The sequence below is a fragment of the Lonchura striata genome, chromosome 3, assembly GCF_050655825.1.
Source record: "Lonchura striata isolate lonStrDom1 chromosome 3, ASM5065582v1, whole genome shotgun sequence".
Taxonomy (NCBI): domain Eukaryota; kingdom Metazoa; phylum Chordata; class Aves; order Passeriformes; family Estrildidae; genus Lonchura; species Lonchura striata.
The window spans coordinates 53,807,244-53,830,739 of NC_140705.1; the positions used below are offsets into that span (position 1 = coordinate 53,807,244).

At 38.3% G+C, this 23,496-nt stretch overlaps 1 protein-coding gene across 1 annotated transcript in view; it reads right to left on the reverse strand.

Annotated features, from left to right (window-relative positions):
- The window catches only part of ARHGAP18 (Rho GTPase activating protein 18), a 91,998-nt gene extending 69,040 nt beyond the window's left edge, over positions 1-22,958 (reverse strand). Inside the window, exon 1 of the mRNA XM_077782212.2 lies at positions 22,762-22,958. Coding sequence (XP_077638338.1) covers positions 22,762-22,805 — 44 coding nt within the window. The 5' untranslated portion in view covers positions 22,806-22,958. The remainder of the gene's footprint in view (positions 1-22,761) is intronic.
- Between the last annotated feature and the right edge of the window lie 538 nt (positions 22,959-23,496).

Here is a 23,496-nt window from a genome sequence, read left to right on the forward strand (position 1 = left end):
AATCCAAGACTCTTTGAAGGAGTTTAAATATTTAGATTAAGATGTCATGCGCTGCCTTTACGCTCAATATACTCAGTCACCAAAGCCAAGCAGACCACGCAGAGTACTCATGCTTAGTGCTCTCTTTACAAAACAACTGCTAAAAAGAGAACTTCTCATCAGTGCCATCCTTCATCACTGCTTTACAGGGTTTGAATAGGCATGTGTTCAACATGTGCTTTTGTCTCTTCACTGCAAAGTGATTTATTTTCATTTTTAAAATTTTCCCAAGTAAAAAAATAAATCACACTGTTTTTCATATTTTGTATAAATATCTGATTATTCTTTTTAAATATGTGTTAGGTAATTTTTCACATTCCAGTTCCTAATGATGTTAATTATCAGCAGATAAAAATGCAACCCACTGAGAAGAATTGGCTCGAGGAAATAGTAACAGGTCAGCTGACAAATTTAAATTCACAGGCTGACTTCAGTGGCAGTAGATGGATTTGTTCCTGCTGAGGTCTAGAAATCCCCCTGTCCAAGAGCATTTTGGCAACTACTGCAGTGCAGTAAAAGTATAACTGAATTTTAAAGAATATTTTTAATGCAGGGGAGTTTCAACCTTTCCCTTCTATTATCTATTCCAGCATTTGCCCAGATGGGTTTTAAACTGAGCAGAAAATGTCTCACCAGCTCACTCATCTAATTCACATTGAAATAAAATGGCAGCACTTCCATTGTCCAAATTATATTTCCAGGGTTCCAGCCAGCTGCCAGAAAATACATTAAACGGAATGTTGTTTGTTCACTGTAAGATGAAATCTAACCCTTATTAAGCTTCACATTTCATGTATTGCTGCACTCCACTACCTAAAGAACAACATATGTGAAGAGTGTTCTGCAGCTGTTAATAACAATGCTAGGAATAATACAAAAATGTAGATTACAGGTACTTAATTCTTGATGTCTAGAGCTATGCAACTGGTTTTACATTCCACTAGAAGTCTGTGAAAGAAATGATCTTTTAGAGGGTAAAATCCTCCACTTTAGCACAAAAAGACAAATCCTGTGCCAGAATTGTCCATTTATTTCCACTGACTAGAAAGGCTGACTACATGAGTAGGTCACACGCAGATGTGCACATCTGTCTGGTAAACTTCACTTTTAATGCTTTTATGTTGCCCTTCAAAGTATGGAAGATGCAATGTTCAGTTACAATGTGCACCATATGGCATACACAGCGTGGAGTACTCAGTATTTCAAAATGTACAGTACTGATATGTAGGAGGTGTTTCAGATCATCTTACACATCCCCAAATGGCAAAGGTGGGGATGAAGTCACACGTGTACACAGAAAGCAGTGACGCCTTCCTAGCTTTCTGAGTCTTCACCTTCTTCCTCACTGCCCTCCGCACACATATTTAAAGAACTGATCATTCGTCTCGCATAACAAAAACAAAAGACCGCAAGAAAAGGGAGTAACAGTTCTTAGGCTGTTCACTTTTCTCGTGAGTTGCTCTAAAATGTATCTGGTGCACTCTGGTGGCTGCCTAGGTAATTTTTAATTCCATGACTTCGCAAAAGGTGAAACAGTAACTACCAGCGCTGCTTTTGAGATTATCCATATGAAGACTAATGAGCACGTGAATTTATTCTGTTTTATCCTGTTTGTTTCTTCTTAAATGCTTTCTCTGGAGAAATTCAGATCTTGCCCATTGCTGCCCATCTGCTTACCTTATGTAAATCACAGCGCAGGGATTGAGCAGCTGAGGTTCTCATCTGCCTTATGTTTTTGCTCATGGTCAGACAGCTGCTGAATTTTACCAAGAGAGGTATATCTGTTTCTGTAGAAGTTATTTATCCACATCTATTTGTAGTGTGACCTTGATCAAGCCCTCAGATCAATTCTTGTTTCCCTTTGTAACAGGGAATCCATATAACAGGGCTAATAATATCTTGCTGTTTTTCAGGAGTATTCACCATATGCCCAATTACATTGAAAGGTACCAAAATATGCAGAAAATTATTTCCTGTTACATCACTAGATTTACTTTCATTTGGTGCATGATTTAATAGGGATAAAATTGCATGGATTTCTGCATCCACAGGCATAGAGAACAGATGATAAATCTAGTGCACTGTATAGCATCTCCACATGATGTATAGGACTTTTGAGGAAAACTGAATACCACAACTGATGTTTTATGCCACTTTGGGAAAGGAGAAGTCAGCATGAGTGTTTTAGACAAAGGGATTTTCAGTGGTAACTCTGAATGACCCCTTTTTCTTTAACTACTTCTGATACAACTTTGATTTTATAAACTATGACTTCAGATATGCCACTAATTATGAAAAGGTGATTGTATTATCAGAATATAATCACCTTGCCCCTTCGTAATTCTCCCAAAGTAATACCTAAATATGGTGCACACTGAAAGGATTCACTGGAGAGATAGATACCCTCTACTAGCATATGATAATGAAATGAAGATTGATAAAATAAAAAGCTTGGAGAATAGTATCTCATTTTTCTGTTCAATCATGTTTTACTTTTATACAAGACAGCTGTATAATCCTTAAAAATATTTTTTCTGGGTTAAACACACTTTCAGTTTTCTTTCAGAGGGAAATTTTCCATCCTCTTGACTCTTTGTTGACTCTTTCTGCATCTTGTTCACTTTGAACTCATCTTTCTTGAGTGTGAGGTCCCTGAACTCTGTAGAGCAACTGGGACCTTGTACATCACAGATATTTTCTTGACTGTATCACAGGCAAAGTATTGTGGAAAACATGAGCTTTTCACATGGCTGCTTCTCACACTGGTGAGACTGATCTCAACATCATGCATTGTCTGATGCACTTGGAGCAGGCCTGCTGACTGGCTTGCACATCAAAGCACACAGAGGAAGCTCCTTCTGAAAGGTCTCTTCAGGCACATGTACTATGCTTCTGAGTGGAAGGGGGCATTTACTCTGTTCTTGAGAGGCTGCTGTCATGAGCCAGAAATCCTGGGTTTGTCTCTTCTCTTGGACATTGCAACCAACACCACTGAAGAGGCAGGAGTGAAGAAGAATCCAGTCGCTAACAGCTGCCCCCACCCTTCTTCTTCAGGTGAGGAAATAGACCCCTCTATCCAGTATTTGGGATGTAACAACTGATGAACTCATCAGCTACAGTTTCATCAAGAAAGATGGTGGGGTGCTAGCAAGTGCAGAGAAGATACTTGGAAGTAAATATATGATTTGTTGTTTTAAAGACAGGCTGAATCCATTGCTCAGGTTCAGGGTCTGTGTCAGTTGCCACCATCCACACCCCCCATTTTAGATCAGGCTTCGGTAGGGTCTGGGATAGTTTTTTGCAATCTGAATCTGGCTAGGAAGTTGAAACCAAGCTCTCGCCCACACATGTTAACTAAGTCAGTCAGCACATTGACTGGGAGCTTCCTTACCCTTCTGATTGTGCTGTTGCCTGCAGATTTGATCACAGCTGAAGTTGTAGCACAAAAACATCTGGTGAAATAAAACAGAGCAGCCACAAAGGAGGAGAGTTTAGTCAGTCAGAAAAGCTCATGAAAATTGTGACACAATCCTAAGCTGAGCAAGCCAGAGCTATCCAGAAATGTCATTATGCGCCTAGGAAAAATGTTTCAGAACAAAGAAAGAAACAATTGCATGAGTCACGGGCTGTGAGAAAGAAAACCACTTAAGGGTTGAAGAATACCCAGTAAAACTTCAAGTTAACACAATGCAAAATATTCTTAGGTCTTTCTTGCTGACAAAAATATTCATTGTGCATCATCTTCTTTCATCCCAAACAAATATTAGAAAAGTATTTCTTTCTCTCACATTTTACATTGCAATCAAATTCAGCCACTCTTAATAGAGAGTATTTCAAGATGCCAGTCTTATTTTTGCTATTTTGAATGGAAACAATCTTCTGAATTCAACATGGATTTTAAAAATTATTTATATCAACTCAGAACAGCATTTTCCAAAAATTTTAAATCCAAAAGAAGGCCACCTAACCATATGTGAGGTCCTGACTACAGTATAAGATATACCATCTTAATGAGACAATATCTTTTAAAACCATGTCTGCAAGTATCATAGACAAATCAGAAAGAAGGAATGGAAGTTCCCACATTCTTGCTTGTCTTGCCCATTTAATGAGCTTTCATGCTTTTCATACAACCAATTTTTTGGGGGAGATCTTTTGTGTAAAATAGCTCTGACAATGACATTTAGCACTTGCAAATTTTTTTTAAAAATGAATGTAATATGATATTTGGGCTTGGAAATGTTATTGTAACAAGGATTGGACAAATTTTGAACGAAAAAATTTACAAATATAAGCCTCAAGAAAAAACTGATTCTTTATGATAGTACTTCTGATGCTTTTTATTTACTCTTCTTAGGTATTCAAAAGTAATTCTCAAAAACAACTGCAAAGAAAATTAGCATGAATACTTGTGCAAAAAATTGTACAAGAAATAAATATTTGAGGTTTTGTTTCTTTTTGGCTGAAAGCCAGTTAGAAACCTGAAAAAATACCCATAATACACCAATAAAAACTCACAGCACTATTACAGCTATTCTGTAGTACCATGTACCAAGCAATAACTATAAAGTTCATGAGTATTTCTAGACTGATGGGTAGCCACACAGGCAAGTCACAAATAATTTTAAACAATGTGTCAAATCTGTAGCCTTCAGGGCTTCAGTCCTCTAAGGGTACATTTGTTAAAATCACAAGTGACTAGATTTAATAAACTTGCATGAATTTGCTCATCTTTGATTGCAAAGAAATTGTTTTAGATTTGTAGAGCAAGGTTCAGACAGAGTTGCAGAATTACAAAACAAGAATATACTACCACTGCTGTGTATTTTGGAAGCAAATGCTGGAATTATAGAAGGCTAAACTTGAACAGTTGCCTACATCAAGATACTATAGTATAGTTTCTGCAGGAAAAACATAACATTTGCAGTTCTTGGAAGATATTCACCCCCCAAAAACTGTATTTATGTTATAGTGATTAGATTTACTTTGATTTACTCTAGTGTCTTACTATTTAATAACTCATGCTATGTACAATACTGTTCACCATATGTCCAGAAAGAAAAAAAAAAGAGAGAAGCTGAAGTAACTTTTCAATGAGGATGCATATATGTAAGGCAATGCAAATTTACATATATCTAAACATAAATATTGTGGGGACATCTATGACCAAGTCTCGGGAAATTTTAATCTAACAAAGATAATTATAGATTTACTGGGAGAAATTAATACAGTCACAAGTAAAATCAGAACAGTACTGAATGACACAAAACCATCCAGGGAATTGGGGCTGGTTTGGAGTAGGATGCACAAGTGTATCCTGCAAGAGGGAAGAGTACCCAGGGAATGGTTCCAAGCCATATGGCTGCCACAGGGAAGTGGGGTCAGAGTGAGCAGTAACAACATACAGCTGCATTGGTGTTTGGTCTTTGATGAGAAAGACCATCTGCAGCTCTTGGCTGCCCTTGATTTCTTCTTGACACTTGAAAATCAATCGGAGCAGTGCTACTAACTTGCATCAGTGGAAGAATGCATTTCTGTCAGGGACAGAAAGCAGTTCCCAGAATCAGGGAATACTATTCCTTATACACTATCTCTCCCTTTCCCTGGGGAGTCTGTTTAGTGCTCAAACATCCTCTGGGTGAAAAACCCTTCCTGACACCTAACCCAAACCTTTCCCGAATCAGCTTCAGGCCATTCCCTCAGGTCCTGTGCCTGATCATGACAGTACCTGCCCCTCCTCTTCACCTCACGAAGATGCTGCAGAATACAATGAGGTCTTCCCTCAGTCTCCTCTTCTCCATGCTGAACAGACAAGGGACCTCAGCCCTCCTCATACAGCCTCTCCTCAGGGCCCCTCACCACCCTCATGGCTCTCTAATAGCTCAATATCTTTTTTATGCCAAAAACTGTACATAGTGTTCAAAGTGAGGCCTCACCAGTGCAGAGCAGAGTGGGACAATAGCCTCCTTTAAGCAGAGTATTTTTTACTAAATACAAAAGCAAATTGGAAGAAGACACTATAATCTGGTCAGTAATATTTCCATCTCAGAATTTAAATTACTCCATCTATCTCTTATAATGGGACAGATTATTTAAAATATCAAAGCATCACCAGCATCTCTTTTCTATTCTTTCTTGTGCTGTGCTACTTTATGTACTGCGAATGAGAGACAGGCAGAAGCACAGAGATGAGGATTGCATTTTGTGTTAATGAAAGGTAACATTTTTAAAGGGCCACATAATTTCCAGCCTGACTAACATCTCTTTATCAGTAATTACACAGTTTAACAATCCCAGTATAGTAAATCAGCTGCATAAACTTCTGGTTTCACCACTTTTTCCAAGCACATTTTCTATCATCTTTAAAACTGAAATACAAGCAGTGAGCACTTTCAATAATTTGATTATTTCACAATTCTCACTGAGAAGGGGACTCAGTTTGTATGTAAGCATAAATGACAATGAAATTTGGTAGAAAGTATTACAAAGAAGATATCTCTAATACCATGAGTTCTTATATTCTTGAGGAGACTTATAACCTAATTATTTTACCTGTGTTTTGGAACATCTTACAGAAGTACAAGGGGATAATCATCTGTAGGATTTTTCATCACCTGCTGGCTGATGTACAAAAGCTTCAGCTATACACAAGTACCTCCACTCCAGAAATCTTTACAATTTTCTCAGAATTATAAGTGTAATTGAGTAAGTACCATAAAATCACATTTCTGTTAGCTTCTCTGGTAAGGAACAATCAAGTAATACTCATATTAAAATCCTATTGTTTGTGTTTTGCTTTTCTCAAGCTGCAAGGTGAAGGACAAACCAGAAGCATGGTAAACCAGCACACAGGCCACAAACAAGAAAACTTCAACTATTATACAAATATGATTTTTTTTCTCCCTCATTGCCCATATATGCAGATATATAATGATCAGCACTCCAAATTTTCTAATTGTCTAATAGGACTACCATAAATTGTTTGAGGTTCTCTTCTTAAGGCAACAGATGATAAGGATTGATAAATAGACAAAAGGCAAATTGATAAATTATAAGGTAAATGACTACATTGTAGAACAAGAAGTTATTATTCCATAGCTGAGATCATCAGTATTGTGAGGAAGGTAGCTTTACTCCATCAAAGGCTGAAAAAGACTTGGGAAATGGGGTTATAAATGACAGGGCAGTAGAATACTGAAGTTTTTCTGCTGCCAGAGCACACGAAGCAAAATGGTGACCCCATCAAAGTCAGAGACTAAGCCTCTTCTGATTTTCCTGGACTAATATTTCAGCCCCAGCTGTCCTGTGAGCTCAGCACCTGCTGCAACACTTGGGCTCCTTCACACTCATCTCTGAGGGGATGCAGGAGAGACGGGCACCAGGGTAGCTCCTACCATGACTTCAGTCCCCTGGCCCATTGCTGCTGGAGCTGGATGATCCACCAGCCTGGCTTTGGGCTTGTAAATGCTCTGAGAAACAAATAAATATATCCATGAGTGAATTGTTTGCTGTCTGGGTTTTGGATTCATAAGAGATTCTCAATTTTAAGTATTTAAATAGCTTTTTCCTTGTGGTTTGTTTGTTTGTTTTTTGGTTTTTTTTTTCATTGGGGGATAATTATAGGACAACCAATATTTCTTCATTCTGCTTTCTTTTTGCATTTTTTGCTTAGATTATTTTCTGATTTATTTCAACATCATTCTTAGCACCAAAGAGGTCTTTTAAGAAATAGCACAATGGTAAAAAAAAATAGAGCACTCTTTCTTTTGGGTAAAAAACCCAGAACAGAAAGGAGAATGAAACTGCAGTGTGAAATTCCACAAGAATTCATTTACAATTATTCCCTGTACAGCTCCCACCAAAATGATGTGATTACCAAGTGGCAGATCCCTCTCCCTTTCATGTTTAGAAAGATATTTACAGTTCAGGCTGGGCACTGACAGCACCCAAGTTTTGAGCACATCCCAAAGAAATTAGGAGAATTTTGGAATGAAAGCTTTCTCACTACGACCTTCTACACTTCAATTTTGCCAGCTAGACTCTTCCAGAATGGGTACAGAGAAAACATACTAGTGTAGATAAATTTTACCAATATAAGAGTACTTGTGACATTTAATACCTGTTCAGGTATTTAGGTGACTCTAGTAGTGTAAAGTGCTTTTCTATTGCAGCCACAGTAGGGCTTCTCTTAGTATAATTATTATTTCTAAAAATCCACATTTCTAACAGAAATAGACTGGTTTCACAAACACCACGTCTCCCTGATGGTTTTGGGGATCTTGGCCATGAATAAACAGTTAAGGGGAAAAAAGCTGAATGTTCAGCAAAATAATATTTTTTTTTCCTTAGCCTGTTTTTTTTTCCCTTCAGTTGCTTTGGATCATCACTAAAAATTAAGACAAAATTGCTATAAGAGATTATCGCTACTGTAAGACTAAATGTTCGTAGGAGAAGTTTTCAAATTGAATATTTTGAATTTTCCTAGCCTGAGTTTCAGAGTTATCTATTTGTGGCAGCATGAGGTTATTATCTATCCAAAGTGCATTTCATTACAGTAATCACAGGAAGGTATTTTTACAAGGAATCAGCCCAATGTATAACATGTGCTGCAACATTATGGAGAAATATATATTACAATATATAACCATAATAGTCTAGAATGTCTTAAGCACTGCCTAATGTACTAGTCATATGAACAAAACTGGAATATTGTTTTTTCCTTGAAGCAAGTACATAATTTTTGAGCTGCCAACAAGCTGTGAAATAGTTATAACTTTAGGATATTGCCATGTTTCAAGTACCCTGTTTTAATCAGTAGAATTCTCTACTTTTAACTATTCAGTTCAGATTATTGTAGCTATTTTAGTCAACCTAATTTCCTATTCTCTTGGCTGCAGATAAGTACTTTAATGAAAAGCATGAACAAAATTTTAAAATAAAGTTTCATCGCAGTTGCTTTGCAAGGACCCACTACATGTACTGGATTTTGTATTATTCACATTTAGGATATGAAAGTACAAAAGTTTTGGGATAGATTATTAAGTACCATTCTTAAATTACAGACATAGTGCAAAGTACAGAAGAATGCTGGGAATATATTTACAAATCTCCCAATATCATTTACTATACTATGCTTGGCTGTAAGTCAGAAAGACTTTTAAGTCATAAAAGTACATGGCAAACTCTTCTGGCATAACATATTCTTACAGAAGCAAACAATGTACATTTATAATAAAATAAATATTCGCCTAAATTGTACAGTCAGATCAGGTTTTCTATTAAGAGGCTGATTTTCCTAAACATCCAAACACAATATAAAGCTGTGTTTATGTTATAAAAATATCCTGATTTAAACTATATTAAATACCATTTCTAATTCAGGACTTAGTTGAATATGCCTGGCTCATACAAGCAATCGTAGTGATTTGACTGCAGGCTACTGTAATTATAAGATCAGTTTTTAAAAAATGACACCACCAAACATTTACAGAGAACAGAGAAGGTGGTCTACAGGTAAAGACAGGGAGCTAAATTTGTGTGACACAAACCTCAAGGGAGAAAAAAAGAATTGCATCAATGGATATTCCACTCAATCAATCTCTTCCAACAGCAACATTAAGGGGAATTAACAGTAACTACAATGAAGAAATTGATTCCAAACAAACTGAAGGGGGTAGCATTCCACATCATGTGTCATTATCGTGTTATTGCTTGCCACAGGACACTGGTGAAGCTGAAAGCTTACATGAGTTCTTGGCAAGACCAGACATGTTTGTGGAAAATTTATCCATGGACTATTGCTAAACACACAGAAAGAACATCTGGCTCAGGAATTGCCTGGCAGCATATGGCTGCAAGCTGGTAGCAACATTGGGAATATTGCCCCTTCCTTAAAACTCATTTATGGGTGTCTTTTAAACAAGTAGAATACCAGGGAGATAGACTTCCTGTCCAAACCAGTAGAGCTACTTTTATGTTCAAATAGGCCATAATTTAAAATAATTCTTGGTCCTTGCAACAATGTAAGTAATGTAAATGTATGTGAATGACAAAAATAGAAGTTACTATTCAGTAATACACTATAAAATACACACTATAAAAGTCTCTTTATTTACACTGCATTATTTAATCTTTGGGTTTTTTTTAAGTAACACATCCTATTTAATTTATTATTTAATTTATTGAATTTTCTGAGGATACAACTTCCTGATTAGGTTTAAAACCATCACCTTTCAAGGAAATCTGGATCACATTTAACATAGAGTTGTCACAAGCAATTCCCAGGAACTCATTTCCGACCGTGGATCTTGTGATGTACAGGTTGGCCTGCTCCAGCTTTGCAGAAATGAAGCAATTCTCCAACTCTAACCCCTGTAGCTGAAACATTTTAAACACAGAGTAACACTGACAGTGTACTTATCTGCAGAACACAGGCGCTTTTCTAAATTGCAATCCATGTTCCCTGCTCATAGTGGATGTTCAGTGTTATCTTAATTCAGTGAATGATGTATTCACAAAATAAACGTGCATTTAAATTTTAACAGTGCACTTTAGTCAGTGAAACTGTTGTGTTTATACCCTGATTGGAAATGTAAATATCAAAAATGTCAGTGGACAAAGAGAAAGACATCTGCATCACTCTGAATTTCTGAGTGGTATTTTGAGTTAATGAATAAAAACTGTCAAATGCATTTTGCTACAGCAAAAAGTAAAAATATTTAGAAAGCCTCTGGATTAGAGCACTTCCCTAAAAAAAGATCTGTTCTCACTGTAAAATGTCAGTATATATTATCAAATCAATGTCCTTTGAAAAATTACATTTGTAGGCATTGCTAGAGCTCATAACCCAGTTCATACTGATGCCCAAAGACTGTCCTGATTGTTTAGTTTTGGTGTTATGTTTGAGTCAGCAGGACAGAAACCTAAGAATGTATTTTAAATAAACTTTATTTACTTCAGATTAAACCAAGGTAGAAGGAGCAAATAAAAGAAATCCCCTTGAGAATACTCCCAAGAACTCATCTCTTTGAACATGGTATTAAATACAGTTTACATTGCATATCTTTAATATTAGTGAAGAATTACATCTTTTGTTTCCTTCCATTTCATTCCAAAACACTTGATCATTATTCATACATTCTGCAGTGTCATGAAAAAACTTGCAGTATTTAATTTTACCTATTAGGGCCTAGAGTTTTTCATTTTGCTCCAACAATTTGTTTTTGCATGCAAAGTCTCATTACTGGAAGCAGCTAACACAAAGGAGAACTGCAGAATCAAGTGATTTGCTAAGTTAACAATCTCAGCATGGCTCTTAGCTAATACAAGAGTAGGTTCAGAGATCCTCTGAATTACAAATTAATAGTTGCACAAATTCCAGAGAAAAGAGTGAGCAGTTCATTTTCTGTGCAGCCAGTTCATGGGGTGGGTGTTCCAGCCTGAGGAACCATCGGCCACAAACATTAAGGAATTTTGTTTCGCAGAGTATATATCTGATAGGAAGAGTAGGCAGAAGAGTATGACCATTTTTCCTTTCTATCCTGCTAGCTGCAATATTTTCTGTTTTGCAAATTAGACAGCAGCTTTGCTTTCACTTCCCTCAACAGTTGCTGGGCTAGAGAAGGTGGATTTTAGGCAATTTTGGACATAAGTCTATTTTTCCCAGAAGCTGGGATATCTGCTGTGGAAAATTCTGGGATGACTCTGAGTATTTCTTCCACCAATAATTAGAATTGTTCACAATAATTGTCCGGATCAAAGAAAAATAGTTCCTAATTTGACAATCTCATAATCATTCCCCGCTTTCCTGTGTATCAGAGATATTTGTACCCTCAGGGTGATCTACAGCACACATACACACAGTGCTGGGTAATGGTGGGTGCAAACCAGCTGCCTTCTGTAGCTTCCATTGTTCTTGTCAATATTGTCATCTGTGTTTTCTATTCAGAAGATTTCACCTGAAATTAAAATAAAGTTCATAATTTCGAAAGGTAGAGAATTATTTGCCTAATTTTGCCTGATTTTTAGTATGACCCTTTTTTTCCTCCCCTTTATCAGTGTCTGAATTCCATTGTGTTCCCAAGCTAAACTCAGAAAACACATAAAGGACAGGTTCTTCAGTCAAATTCTCCAGCTTCACAACCAACAGTGGTCAATATTCTGTGTATCACCAGCTCAAAAGGAGATTTTTGTGTTAAAAAAAAATACAAATGCTCAGTCTTTTGCTTTCAAGGAATACTTAGTCATTTAGCAAGCTTTTATCTCCAGTTACAAATGCATTCAATATATGTGGCCATACCAGTAGCTGTCAGTCAAACCAGCACCTATAATGGGACTGTGATCCAGCAGTGTTCAAACCTGATTCTCATGGACAAGTTTTGGAACTCCAAGATTCACCTAAGTACCCCCATAATTTGAAGCTCAGGGAATAGGTGAGACAAATGTATTTTTATGTTTTGAATGTAGCAGCTGTCAGGAAATGCAGAGATGTCAACCTGATATCCATCTCCAAGGCAGGAGATGATATCCATCTCCAGCTCCAGTAGCTTCAAAAGCCTCTATAAACTCCATGCTTGGCTTTCTGCCAAGAGTGGTGATTATGAAGTTTACAAAGATTATATGCAATGCTTACTCACTTTTCTTATGTGCCCCAAATGCCTGGGGTTTTTTCTTCATGACAAGTTTTGGATCCTGCTGTTCCTAACTATGGAACTAAAAGCAAAATGCTGGTGCAGAACAATGTCTGTTGGTTCTTTGGATATTTACTAAAGCAGAGGACAAAAATAAACAAGACTATACTATATGTAACACAAGGATACATTAAAGAGGATTAAACAGGGTTTTATTACGAAACCCTGTTCATATTTACTACAACATAAAATGGAACAACTGAGCTTGTAATGGTGCCAGTAAAAATCTATCACCATTTTTTTCCCATCAGATTAAGAAGGAAACAGCTGTTGTCAGATGGCAGAATGATGCCAATAGTTGAACAGGAAGAATTACAGCATTCAGGTCATCTTAATTCTAGTGCATAAGCATTAATAGAGGCTTTTCTTTCACCACAAATGGCTAATGTAGCTAAGCTCTGACACTGGTCTGAACTTCTCACTTAACTAGGGAAACTAAGTGCTGCTGTTAGCAGCGTAGTAGATGAAGTAATATTTCCTTTAATAAAAATGTCATGAAGAAGTTACAAATCTGATGTCATTAAATTGACAACACCATGAAGCCCTAAACATTAAAATGGTGTCTCTATGTTAGCTCTAAAGACACCTTGAAAGAAAATATAACATCCTTTACTGCACTTAAATCTATTATAAACAGCTCATTATGATTTCCTAATTATCAAATTGATCTGGACCTTATACACTGCTATGTAAAAGAGTTCAAGGCAAATTGCTAAGGGCACAGAGTGCAAGGGAAGTCAGTAAACACCAGGCAGTTCATTGCATGGAAACCACTTTTGTTTAGGAGCAGAAACACAGTTCTGAAAGATTAAGACATTTCAAAGTGATATTTACATAAACACCTCCATTTCATGTCTGTCTGTCCCCTAACATTGAAGGCCTTTCTTGATCTCATTTCTAGTGAGTACATGTACATGAGCATGCATTCATAATTCTTACATTTAAATAAATCTTAAAGACCTCTACTTACTTAATATCACTACTACATATTTTAATGTTCTTTTTTTATTATCATATGTTGAAGAGTTTTACTGCTTTTATTCATATTACAACAGCAGTAGTTTTAAAACTCTTCCATTTTTGTTTCTAGTCAGTTTTTATTTACCTTACTGGGTAAATCACCTTTACCTCACTTACCAGAAAGTTGAGAGCCAGTGTGGCACTGTGGTAAAGAAAAGCTAAGGACGAATTTGCTGCTGCAGGTAGTTCAAAGGATTATCACACAGCCCAATCCTTCAATTTTATTAGAAATTGATCCCTTAACTGAATTAACTATCCAAGCAGGTTTTTATCCAAATTAGGTTTCCTTCTTAAGTTTGTCTAGAGGCAGATGGCAGCCTTTAAACATTATTGGAGATATAAACCATTCTATCTTATATAGGTAATTATAAATCAATACCATGTCCCTATTTCATAGAGAATACGTGCTTTTCTGTGGCTATGAAATCTCTTGTCTCATTTTGCCCAGGTCTAATAACATTTATTGTCATAATGGCAAAATGTAGAATTTATGGGATATGTTAATCTATTGCTAGTGCTGGCCACCAAATGCAGGGCACTATGTTTCTCCGCTGGGAAGAGCAGAGAGGACCAAAATTCTTTTTAAGAAGAATTAAAATTTCCTACAGGAAACATATATGATAGGTCATTTCTCCTCTTGTACCCACCCTTTGCTGTAGTGTCCCCAAACCTGGGGTTTGGAAAAAACTTTTAAAATTGGATAGCATTATATATTGGACCAAAGGGGTTGGCTTGCACCTGTAGAAAGGGGCAGGGATTCTCTAATTTTTGCTAGAGGAATTGTCAATTTTGCAGAAAGGAAATTAAGGTAAGGATACCTGTAAACAAGTGAATGTTGGTCTGGCTCTCAGTACTTTGTGTAAATTCTTAGGCCATTTGATTCTGTCTCAGAAATTATGATAAAATCCACGATGTCAATGCATGCCCTTGCCACGAGCACGAGGAGATTCACCACTTCACTACCTACAGACATTTCATCTCTGAGAGCAGAATCAAATGCAATAAGAAAAAATATCTTTGTCCAGACTTGATGCAAAATAGAACTAAACAGAATTTTTAGCTTCATAGATGATACTTGTCTTGACTTAAAGCTTATTTTTCAGCAGACATGAAGTATTAGCATTTCTGTTCTTAAAAACATTAAATTTATTGAATAACTATGACTACTTCCTTTCTGCTGGACATTTTTGTGTTGAGTTTGCCTCCAAATGGCATTCATGACTAGTTTTTTGTTTTTTCTTGTATTCTGCATTTCAGTATAGGTGGACATTTTTAATAGCATTGGCATGCATTTGTTTGCTGTAACTATTTGTTACTATGCTCCCTAGGAAAAATATTTTTTACAAATGCAACTATATACTATTTTTTCTCAAAGAAACCAAGTTCTTGCCATGACATTGCTTGATTTATGTATCAGTAAGTCCACAAAATGCCTGGATTTCTAATTCTTCTATCAGATTCAAATTCACATTTCTGCAGCTCAGGGGGACACACAGTGCCTAAAAGCTCTTTCTAGGTTGCTGTCTTCTAGTATGTAAAATGTGCTTGCCTATATTATTTTCTTGAGTTGATTTTTCTATTAATTTTCACTGCTCTTGCTTTAAATCTCTGACATCTCAAATCTTACTTTATACAGCACTGTTTCTTATTTTCATCTTTATGGTACACAAAGAAATATTATTGAAGGGATGCAACCCTTCCCTCCAAGCTGATGGATTCTGATAGCCACATTGGCTTCTTTTTTTTTAATCCAGAGATTATGAAGGAAGTTTTGAAAGTACAATAGAGGAATGAGGTTGGTAAAAAATTATACTTATTACACTATAGAAAGCAAGTATCCATGGATTCTATTGATCACTCTTGCAGAAAAAAAAAAAGGTAATATTATGCTTTTCAATTCTTAATGCAGTCAGTTTTGCTGAGATGATATGTCAGGAAGGATTGAAAGAAATAAGTGTCTGAGCAGGATTGGTGAGGGAATTAAGATCTATGTGTATGCCACACATACTGCTGTACTCCCTAAGAGAATGAGGAAAACAAGCCCACAGTTACTGCAGCCATCTCCTTTTCAGTGCTGGAAAATCCACCATGTGGGCTACCCAGCCAAGGCCATGCCTGGTTTGCCAGGTAGTATCAGGGAGAGGAGATGCAGTCTGGAAAATATCTGCCAACCATCCTTCTCCTTGGTGGCAAAAGTCACCTTCCACCTCACCAGTACAAGTGTCTCCATTTCTATTGCATCTGGCAAGCTTTCTTATCAGTGAGAAGCTGAAATGGTGAGTGTCCCTTGTTCCTTGGGCTCTGATAATCCTCCTGTCTTTGTATGGTTTGCAGGCGGTATCCCATGGGGCAGAATGGTGAGAAATTAAATGATAACAAAACATCAGTAATGGCCTTTAGTCAAAGATCTAATTAAATTCAATTGAAAGAAAACTGCTAGGTTGAAACTCTTCATTCATTCTGAGAATTTTTTTGTCATTTATCATAAATTGGTCAGAAAGTGGTTTAAGCTGTTTCAAAGCAGTGATGAACAAATACCCTTTTCTTGAGCCAAAAGTGCTGCTGGAAGAGGGTGACTTCTTTGCAGACCTAGAAATACAATCATTTAGTAATCCTTTTTAGTCAAAATGAGCTGAATTGACAACTTTAAATAGCATGTAGTTACTAACAGCATTTTGCTGAGTCCATGCTTTTTAATTTGCATGTCAGTTTTAAATAAAAATAAGAGTTCAGGCTTACACACAGAGGATTCCCAAGCCTAAAGACCTTGAGTTCTCTGTTCCACAGCCTCACCACAGGTTTCTCAGATGTTCAGTATCTTCTGAAGGAAAAGGGTTGGGAGCTCCATAAAGATCACTGACAAGTGCATAGCATCTTCAGTTGAGAAAAATAAATGGATTTATCTAACCACTGCATAAGGTATGAGCAAAAAGTCTAGAAGAAAGGAGGAAGGAGCAGCAGGGCATGGCAAGAAAGCGCTGTCTTAAAAGTCAAAAATGTAGGGATAAAGTAAAAATTGCCAAAAGTCAAGCAGGCTCCTCCTGACAGTTGACATGATAGCTAGCAATATAAATTAAATTATGTATAGTACTATTGGACAGTATGGAGAAAATGAGAAATTAAATGGCAATGAATTTGCTGCACAATAAGAATGAAGTTGAGATCAAAGATAATGTTGGCATGGCCATCCCAAAACTTCCCAACTCAATACTCTGTCAGGATATTTAGGATAATAAAAAAGACAGACTAGTCCTGAAAAATTTGTGGTAACACTACATTGTATTCAAGTGAGATGCAAAGTTTTTAAGGTTTGGTAAAATTAAAGCAGGCAGAACAGATAATCATCTGTCTTAGATATTAAAATAATTTCCCTAAGAATTCAATGGTAAGTGATTACAATAATCTATCACCTCATGATGCCATATTACCAGAGAATATCAAAATAGGCAAAACAAATATAATTCAGAAACAACTGAAAAACTGGCAACTTTACATCTGTTACTCTGAGCTTCACAGTGTACAAATCTTTTTTAAGAGCTCCAAAGGAAAGCATATCTTGAGATGTGGCAGTAAATGGAAAACTGGGATAAAATACAAGGCATCATTTACCTTTACCAAGGTAAATACAGATTTTAATAATAAAATAACATATATTAAGGAGCAGGGGCTGCAGTAGATGAATCCTATATGGCCTTCAGAATTGCATTTGATACTAGAACACATAAGTACTATAACCACATACAGAGCTAAACAAACAAGACAGTGGGAAGAGTGCAAGTTTGTAAATGAGGGAAAGGTTTATCTTAAAAGAGACAGCAATACATTACATTGAAAAACAAACCAATGAATTGGGGAAGTATTCCTATTAAGATTTCTCTGAGTTCCCTCCAACTAATGATCTTATTATGTGATATTTTCATGCATAACTTTGGCACAGAAAGAATTTAGAGAAAGTCCAGGATATTATACAGGAAAAACTGATTAATGAAAGGACTGAAAAAATAAAAAATCATGCACAAGTGCATGAATTTAATCGACTTAATAAATACATTTTATGCTATAAACCAGGGGGCTCATCAGTTTTAAATGACAGATACTAATTGGTCATAAGGCAGCCATCAAACACAGTGTTGTACAGCAATAAAAAAGTATAGGCAGTTTTGTGTACATCTAGCTATATCAGGCTAGAGAGCAGACTTTTAATATCACAGGCATTGATCACACATTAAGCAAAACTGTAAGTGTCACTTTCAATCACCCATAATCGAGAAAGATGTGGTCAAATGTGGACAGTCGTGGAAAAGAACAGTCTACTCATCATGAGCAGCTAAGAAGCAACAACAAAATTCCTGCATGTGAGTACTCATGAACATATATATCTTAGGTGGGAAAATCAATTTCCTTTCACAGACAATGTCAATGCAAAAGAAATACGTAGAAACTTTCCACTGGCAACTGTAGGTAGAAAATTAGAAATTCATTTCTCAATTTTAAGAGAAGCATGGTTCCAGCACACACATCAAGAAGGACAAATAGCCTAATCTTTAAAAAAGCTCCATATGTTTATAAAGTGGATTAAAGACAGTGGCATTCTTGTAAGCTGCAAGGTAGCACTCAGAGAGATAGAAAGTTCTTTTCAATCTGGCATCTTTATGTCTTGTGCTCTTGCACCAGGATATAAGGAACAATGGAGAGTGGTTACATTAGATATTAAAAAAAAAAACAAAAAACTTATGTTAAGGATACGTTAAGCTTCTAGAAGAAAATTAATCCAAGAACTTCAGAAGTCAACAACATCAGCTCTGTGTGTCCAATTTTTTTTTTTTTTAATGTATAATTTTACAAAGCAAAGAAAATCATTTACAAGTATACCTTTGGCTTGAGGGGAGAGTCAGGGCTGGTAAGAATACAAGACCAGCCAATGACCTCTAAGCTTGAGGTAGCTGTGGTCCTTCCTCTGCACCTCCATCCTCTCTGAAGAGGGGATAAGGGAAGATGCTTCTTCCTCAAGATAACCATGCACCACCACATGCTGAGGTGTTGGAGTAGCATCAGTATAGTGTCTTGCCAAAACTTCTTGAAACAAAACTCCATTGAGAAAAATGTGCCAGGCCAGTTAGGAACATTGCTCAGGCAGGATTCAGTCCATCAGCCACATCTTAAACCATGAAGACCCAAACTATGCATTTTTAAGAAGTAGATTGTGAAGTTCACATAAATTTCAAAGCTGCACAACCTACATGAGATCTTTTAGTGAGTTGTAAAGGTGTTAGAATCAGATGTAACTGACAGTGTCAACAGAAGTAATTTTATTTGATTACAATTTTTTAAAGATATAAAAATTTCCTATAAAAAAGCAGGGATGCCATGACAGCTCCAAAATAGTATTATTAGTTGCTGCTTCAACTAAAAATCTTGTTGCATTTCATGTGAGCACTTTCAGAGACAGATTGTAAAAGCGAATAATTAAAACATTGAACTTCCAAAATAGCATTTCAAGCCTGGGACAGTGCTTTTCCACATTTGTAGCTTAAGAATTTGCACTTCCTTAAATGAACTACACCAGCCATGTTTGAATTTTTGCAATACAATTTACTATGGAAATCTCTTTGGTAGCTTGAATGTTCACTCTCCCCATGAATGTCTTACATTCATAAGTCTACATCTTTGTCTTCAGTTTGCTTGTGTTGGCTGGTGTTGTCATTGCAAACTGCTCTATCTGCTGCCATCTCCTTTGTTGTTCTTAAGAGTCACTGCTCTTTTCTTTTTGTGGACTGTTTTGCTTTCACTTGATGCACAATCTTTACTTATGCAAAGCTAATTACATTAAGTATATTTATATGGAAGCATTTCGCCTGGCTGAGAACCTAATTTAGTATTTTTACAATTAGTTTCTTGGCTGATCCATTCCTATTCAGAGACCCTGCTTTTTTGTCTGAGTGAAACTAATCAGAAGTTTATGACTCAGCAGAATGGGGTTTACATGGTACAGAATCATGCTCTATGAGGGTTAATTAGCTGAGGTAAGTATATAAGACCAAGTGCTGCTACATGATTTCTACTACCATCATGACTATTGCATCAGTGTGTTTACTTCTGATTTTCAGAAAGGGGACTTTTTGGAACAGTTGTATAGTGCCTAAGGTATTACCCCTGTAGCTTCAGGATACTGAGTTTTTGTAAGGTGTCAGATTCAAAGACAGGTTCCTATGATGTCCACATTGCTACTAACTGTGCAAGTCATAAAGTGATTTGAATTAATTATCTACTTCTCAGTAAAACCTTAATTAAGGGCACAGTTACTATACTCCAAGGATCTGATTATAGTAATTGTGCTGCCCAGTGTACTATTTTACTGTCATAGTCCAATCTTGTCACAAACTATTCTTAGAAATTTATTAAGTACAATTTTTAGTATTTAAATATATTTTTATTAATGTGTATAAGCATAGTATTTACTCACTTAACTGTGGCAGAACCTTAAAATTAAATTCATGGACTGGGACTCAATGGCTGAGAATTTAAACAGAATTCAGGAGTTACAACTTACGCATAGCAAGGGTTAGAGTTCTAGGGTGAGAAAAAAGCCTAATGCTGATGACAAGCATTTTTCCCATCACACTAACTACTCTTAACTCAGTCTGACTGAATTTTTTTGTGTTCCTTGCTGTTAATTGGTTTTCAGCTACTTCCATTCTCATGAGTAGTAAAATAAATATTATGGTGTGGCTATCCAGAAGCCTATTAAAATTACTTAACCAAAAATCATAGTATTTCAAAAATATGTCAGACAATTTCATATGTATGCACTCATTTCTACATTACTGTTTCCTGGATTCATCTTTATATTGCTGGGCACTTACTATGGGAGGAAAATAATAAGCACCTGGTAATACCTAATAAAAATAGCTGTTTATGTCTGACAGATATTGACTGAAACATCCATCCCCTATCTATCATGATTTTGTGACATGAATGGGAAAAAAACTATTATGTGATCTTGCTAAAATCAATCCACACTTTAAGCCTACAGACTCACTAATGATGAGCAAACGTGCAAAACTTCCTTGTCCTGCTGATGGGTAGTGGTTTTAGGGAACACCTTTTGCTCATTTATATCCTGACAGATACTGCCAGTATTTACCACTCCAGCAATCCTCAGTGAAGTATGAAGTATCTATTCTATTGTTTAGCACTGACAAATGGAAATTTATCCCTACTCATTTAGGACTAATACCCTTCAGTTTTTCAAATGTTGCATTTACTGCATCCCTCTTCAGCTGTATCTCCAACAGCTCTACTTCTTATATAAAAGCAAATTCATTGACTTCTTAACATCTTCCCTTATTGCACTGACTTCTTTCACCCGGAAATAGACTACTGAAATTCTGCCTTCAGGCAGGGCACTGACCAGGACATTTATTAAACTTTCAGATATGCTTTTCACTCCTTCTCAATGCTCATCCAGTGTAAGAAGAGCATCCTTAAAGTTCATTGAACTTGTTAGCCTTTTTGCATCTTTTCTCATGACATCTAAAAGATACTGGACAGCGATCAGGCTGCCACTGGATAAAGAACGTAACTTTTTTGCTTTGCTGCATTCATTCAGCTGTCTGCACTAATTGCTATTCCCTAATTCCCTTTATATTATAAAGTTTTTGAGGCTGAGACTTTTTTTAGTTTGATGTTTATAAAGCAAATAGAGTAATGACGCTCTGGTTCAAAATCAGCAGGAATTTTCCTTTAAAGAAATAACCACTGTAAGAGGAGAACAGAAGAAAGGCAAGAGAAAGGAATTGGCAGGGTTTTTTTATTCTGGACTTCCTTCTCTATTTGCCCAGCAAAGTAACACAGTATAAAACCACATAAATTTATAAAATTAGAGCTGTGATTTTGGTCAGACTTACAGAATAGGTGTAACAGTGGTAGCACTTAAATCAGTAGGGAAAAACAACCAAAAAAACAGGTAAAACTGGTAATATTATGTACTTCTCTCATGCAATTCATGTCAAAATGTTTTTATTTCAATAATTGTTTAAAATATATCTACAGACTGCAGGTATTCTAGGAATCAAGTCTTAAATCATACTAATAAAAAGTTACAGTACAATTGATTGCCCTTTTTTGCACTCATTCCTACTGCTAACTTGAAAAAAATAGGTAATGAAATCGGCTCTCAGAGCAGCTTTATGTGAAAAGGCTACACTAAAATATCATTATGTTCAGAAATTAAATTTCTCTTTGCTGTTTCTGATACATATTATTTAAGTTTTCGATCAACTCTTTTGATGTACATGAAGTGTTCATATACAGGGGAGAAACTGATTCAGCAAAACACAAGTGGAACATCACCAGGAGTGCGCACTTTATTGCTTTCCCTCCACTCAGTGCGAAAGTATTTGTATTTGCCGTCTAAATTCTAATTAGAATAGATGATAGTGGGGAAAACGCCTTAGTAATGCACCCTGACACAAGTCGTATTAAAAAAAAAAAAAAAAAAAAGTAAATACGCAATTTGTCTAATCCATGCTACTGTAATTACACGACACTAGGAGTAGGGACACCGACTTTCCAAGCTTTAGACCGATAACTGGCGTTTTTTCCACAAGCGCGCCTTGCTGTCCTGCGGTGCCGCAAGACGCGCCTCGGGAGCGGCTGGGAAGAGGAGGCGGCGGCGGGGAGCGGAGCGGAGCGGGACGCGGCGGGAGCGGAGCGGAGCGGGACGCGGCGGGAGCGGAGCGGAGCGGGACGCGGCGGGGAGCGGAGCGGAGCGGGACGCGGCGGGAGCGGAGCGGAGCGGGACGCGGCGGGGAGCGGAGCGGAGCGGGACGCGGCGGGGAGCGGAGCGGAGCGGGACGCGGCGGGGAGCGGAGCGGAGCGGGACGCGGCGGGGAGCGGAGCGGAGCGGGACGCGGCGGGAGCGCCCGGCCAGGGCAGGACGCGCTCCCCCGTGCGGGGACGCCGCTGCCGCTCGCTCCGCTCCGCGGCTCCCTGCCGGCTGCCGCGCTCTTACCTCAGGTGCAGGTAGTGCACCAGCTTCGTCACCACGGTCACCATCTTCCCGGGTCACCTTCCCCGCCGCTGCCTCGGGGCCGGGAGGGACACGCGACGCGAAGGGAGCCGCTGCCGGGAACTGCTCCGCCGGCGGCTCCTCGCCTCTGCTTCAGCGCTCCCGGCCCCTCGGGCGGCGGCGCCTTCGCCCCTCGGCCGCGCCCGGCCCGCGCCGCCGCCGCCGCGGACACTCGGACACCGCCGCCCCGCCCGGCAGAGGCGGGGCCGGCCCCGCGGGACAGCCCGACCTCGCCCCCTCCTCCTCCTCCGCCCGCCCGGGGGTCCGGCGGGGGCGGGCCCTGGGGCGGCCGCGCCGCGGCCCCGGCGCCGCTTGGCCGGTGCGGCGCGGGCAGTGCCCGCCGGGGGCGGCCCCGCCGCTGCCCTCCCCCGGCGCCGTGCCCAGGCAGATGGAAGGGGGGCGTGCGGGAACACGGGCGGCGAGGTGCGGTGTGGGTGCCGGTCCCGTCCCAGCGTCAGGCACGGCTGAGACCCGCACGGTGCCTCTTTCAATCGCTGCTCAATGGGGAAGAGGTAAACGAGGCGCAAGGGAGGTGATTGCTGGCCTGGGGAACCTGCCTCGCCGTACGAAACCGGTCTGCGCTCCATTCAGCTCAGCAGAGCACGGGGAAGGAAAGGTGGATTGGGGTGTTAGCTTTTACTCAGGAGGATTTGTCATAGTTCTTTAATCTACCAGTAA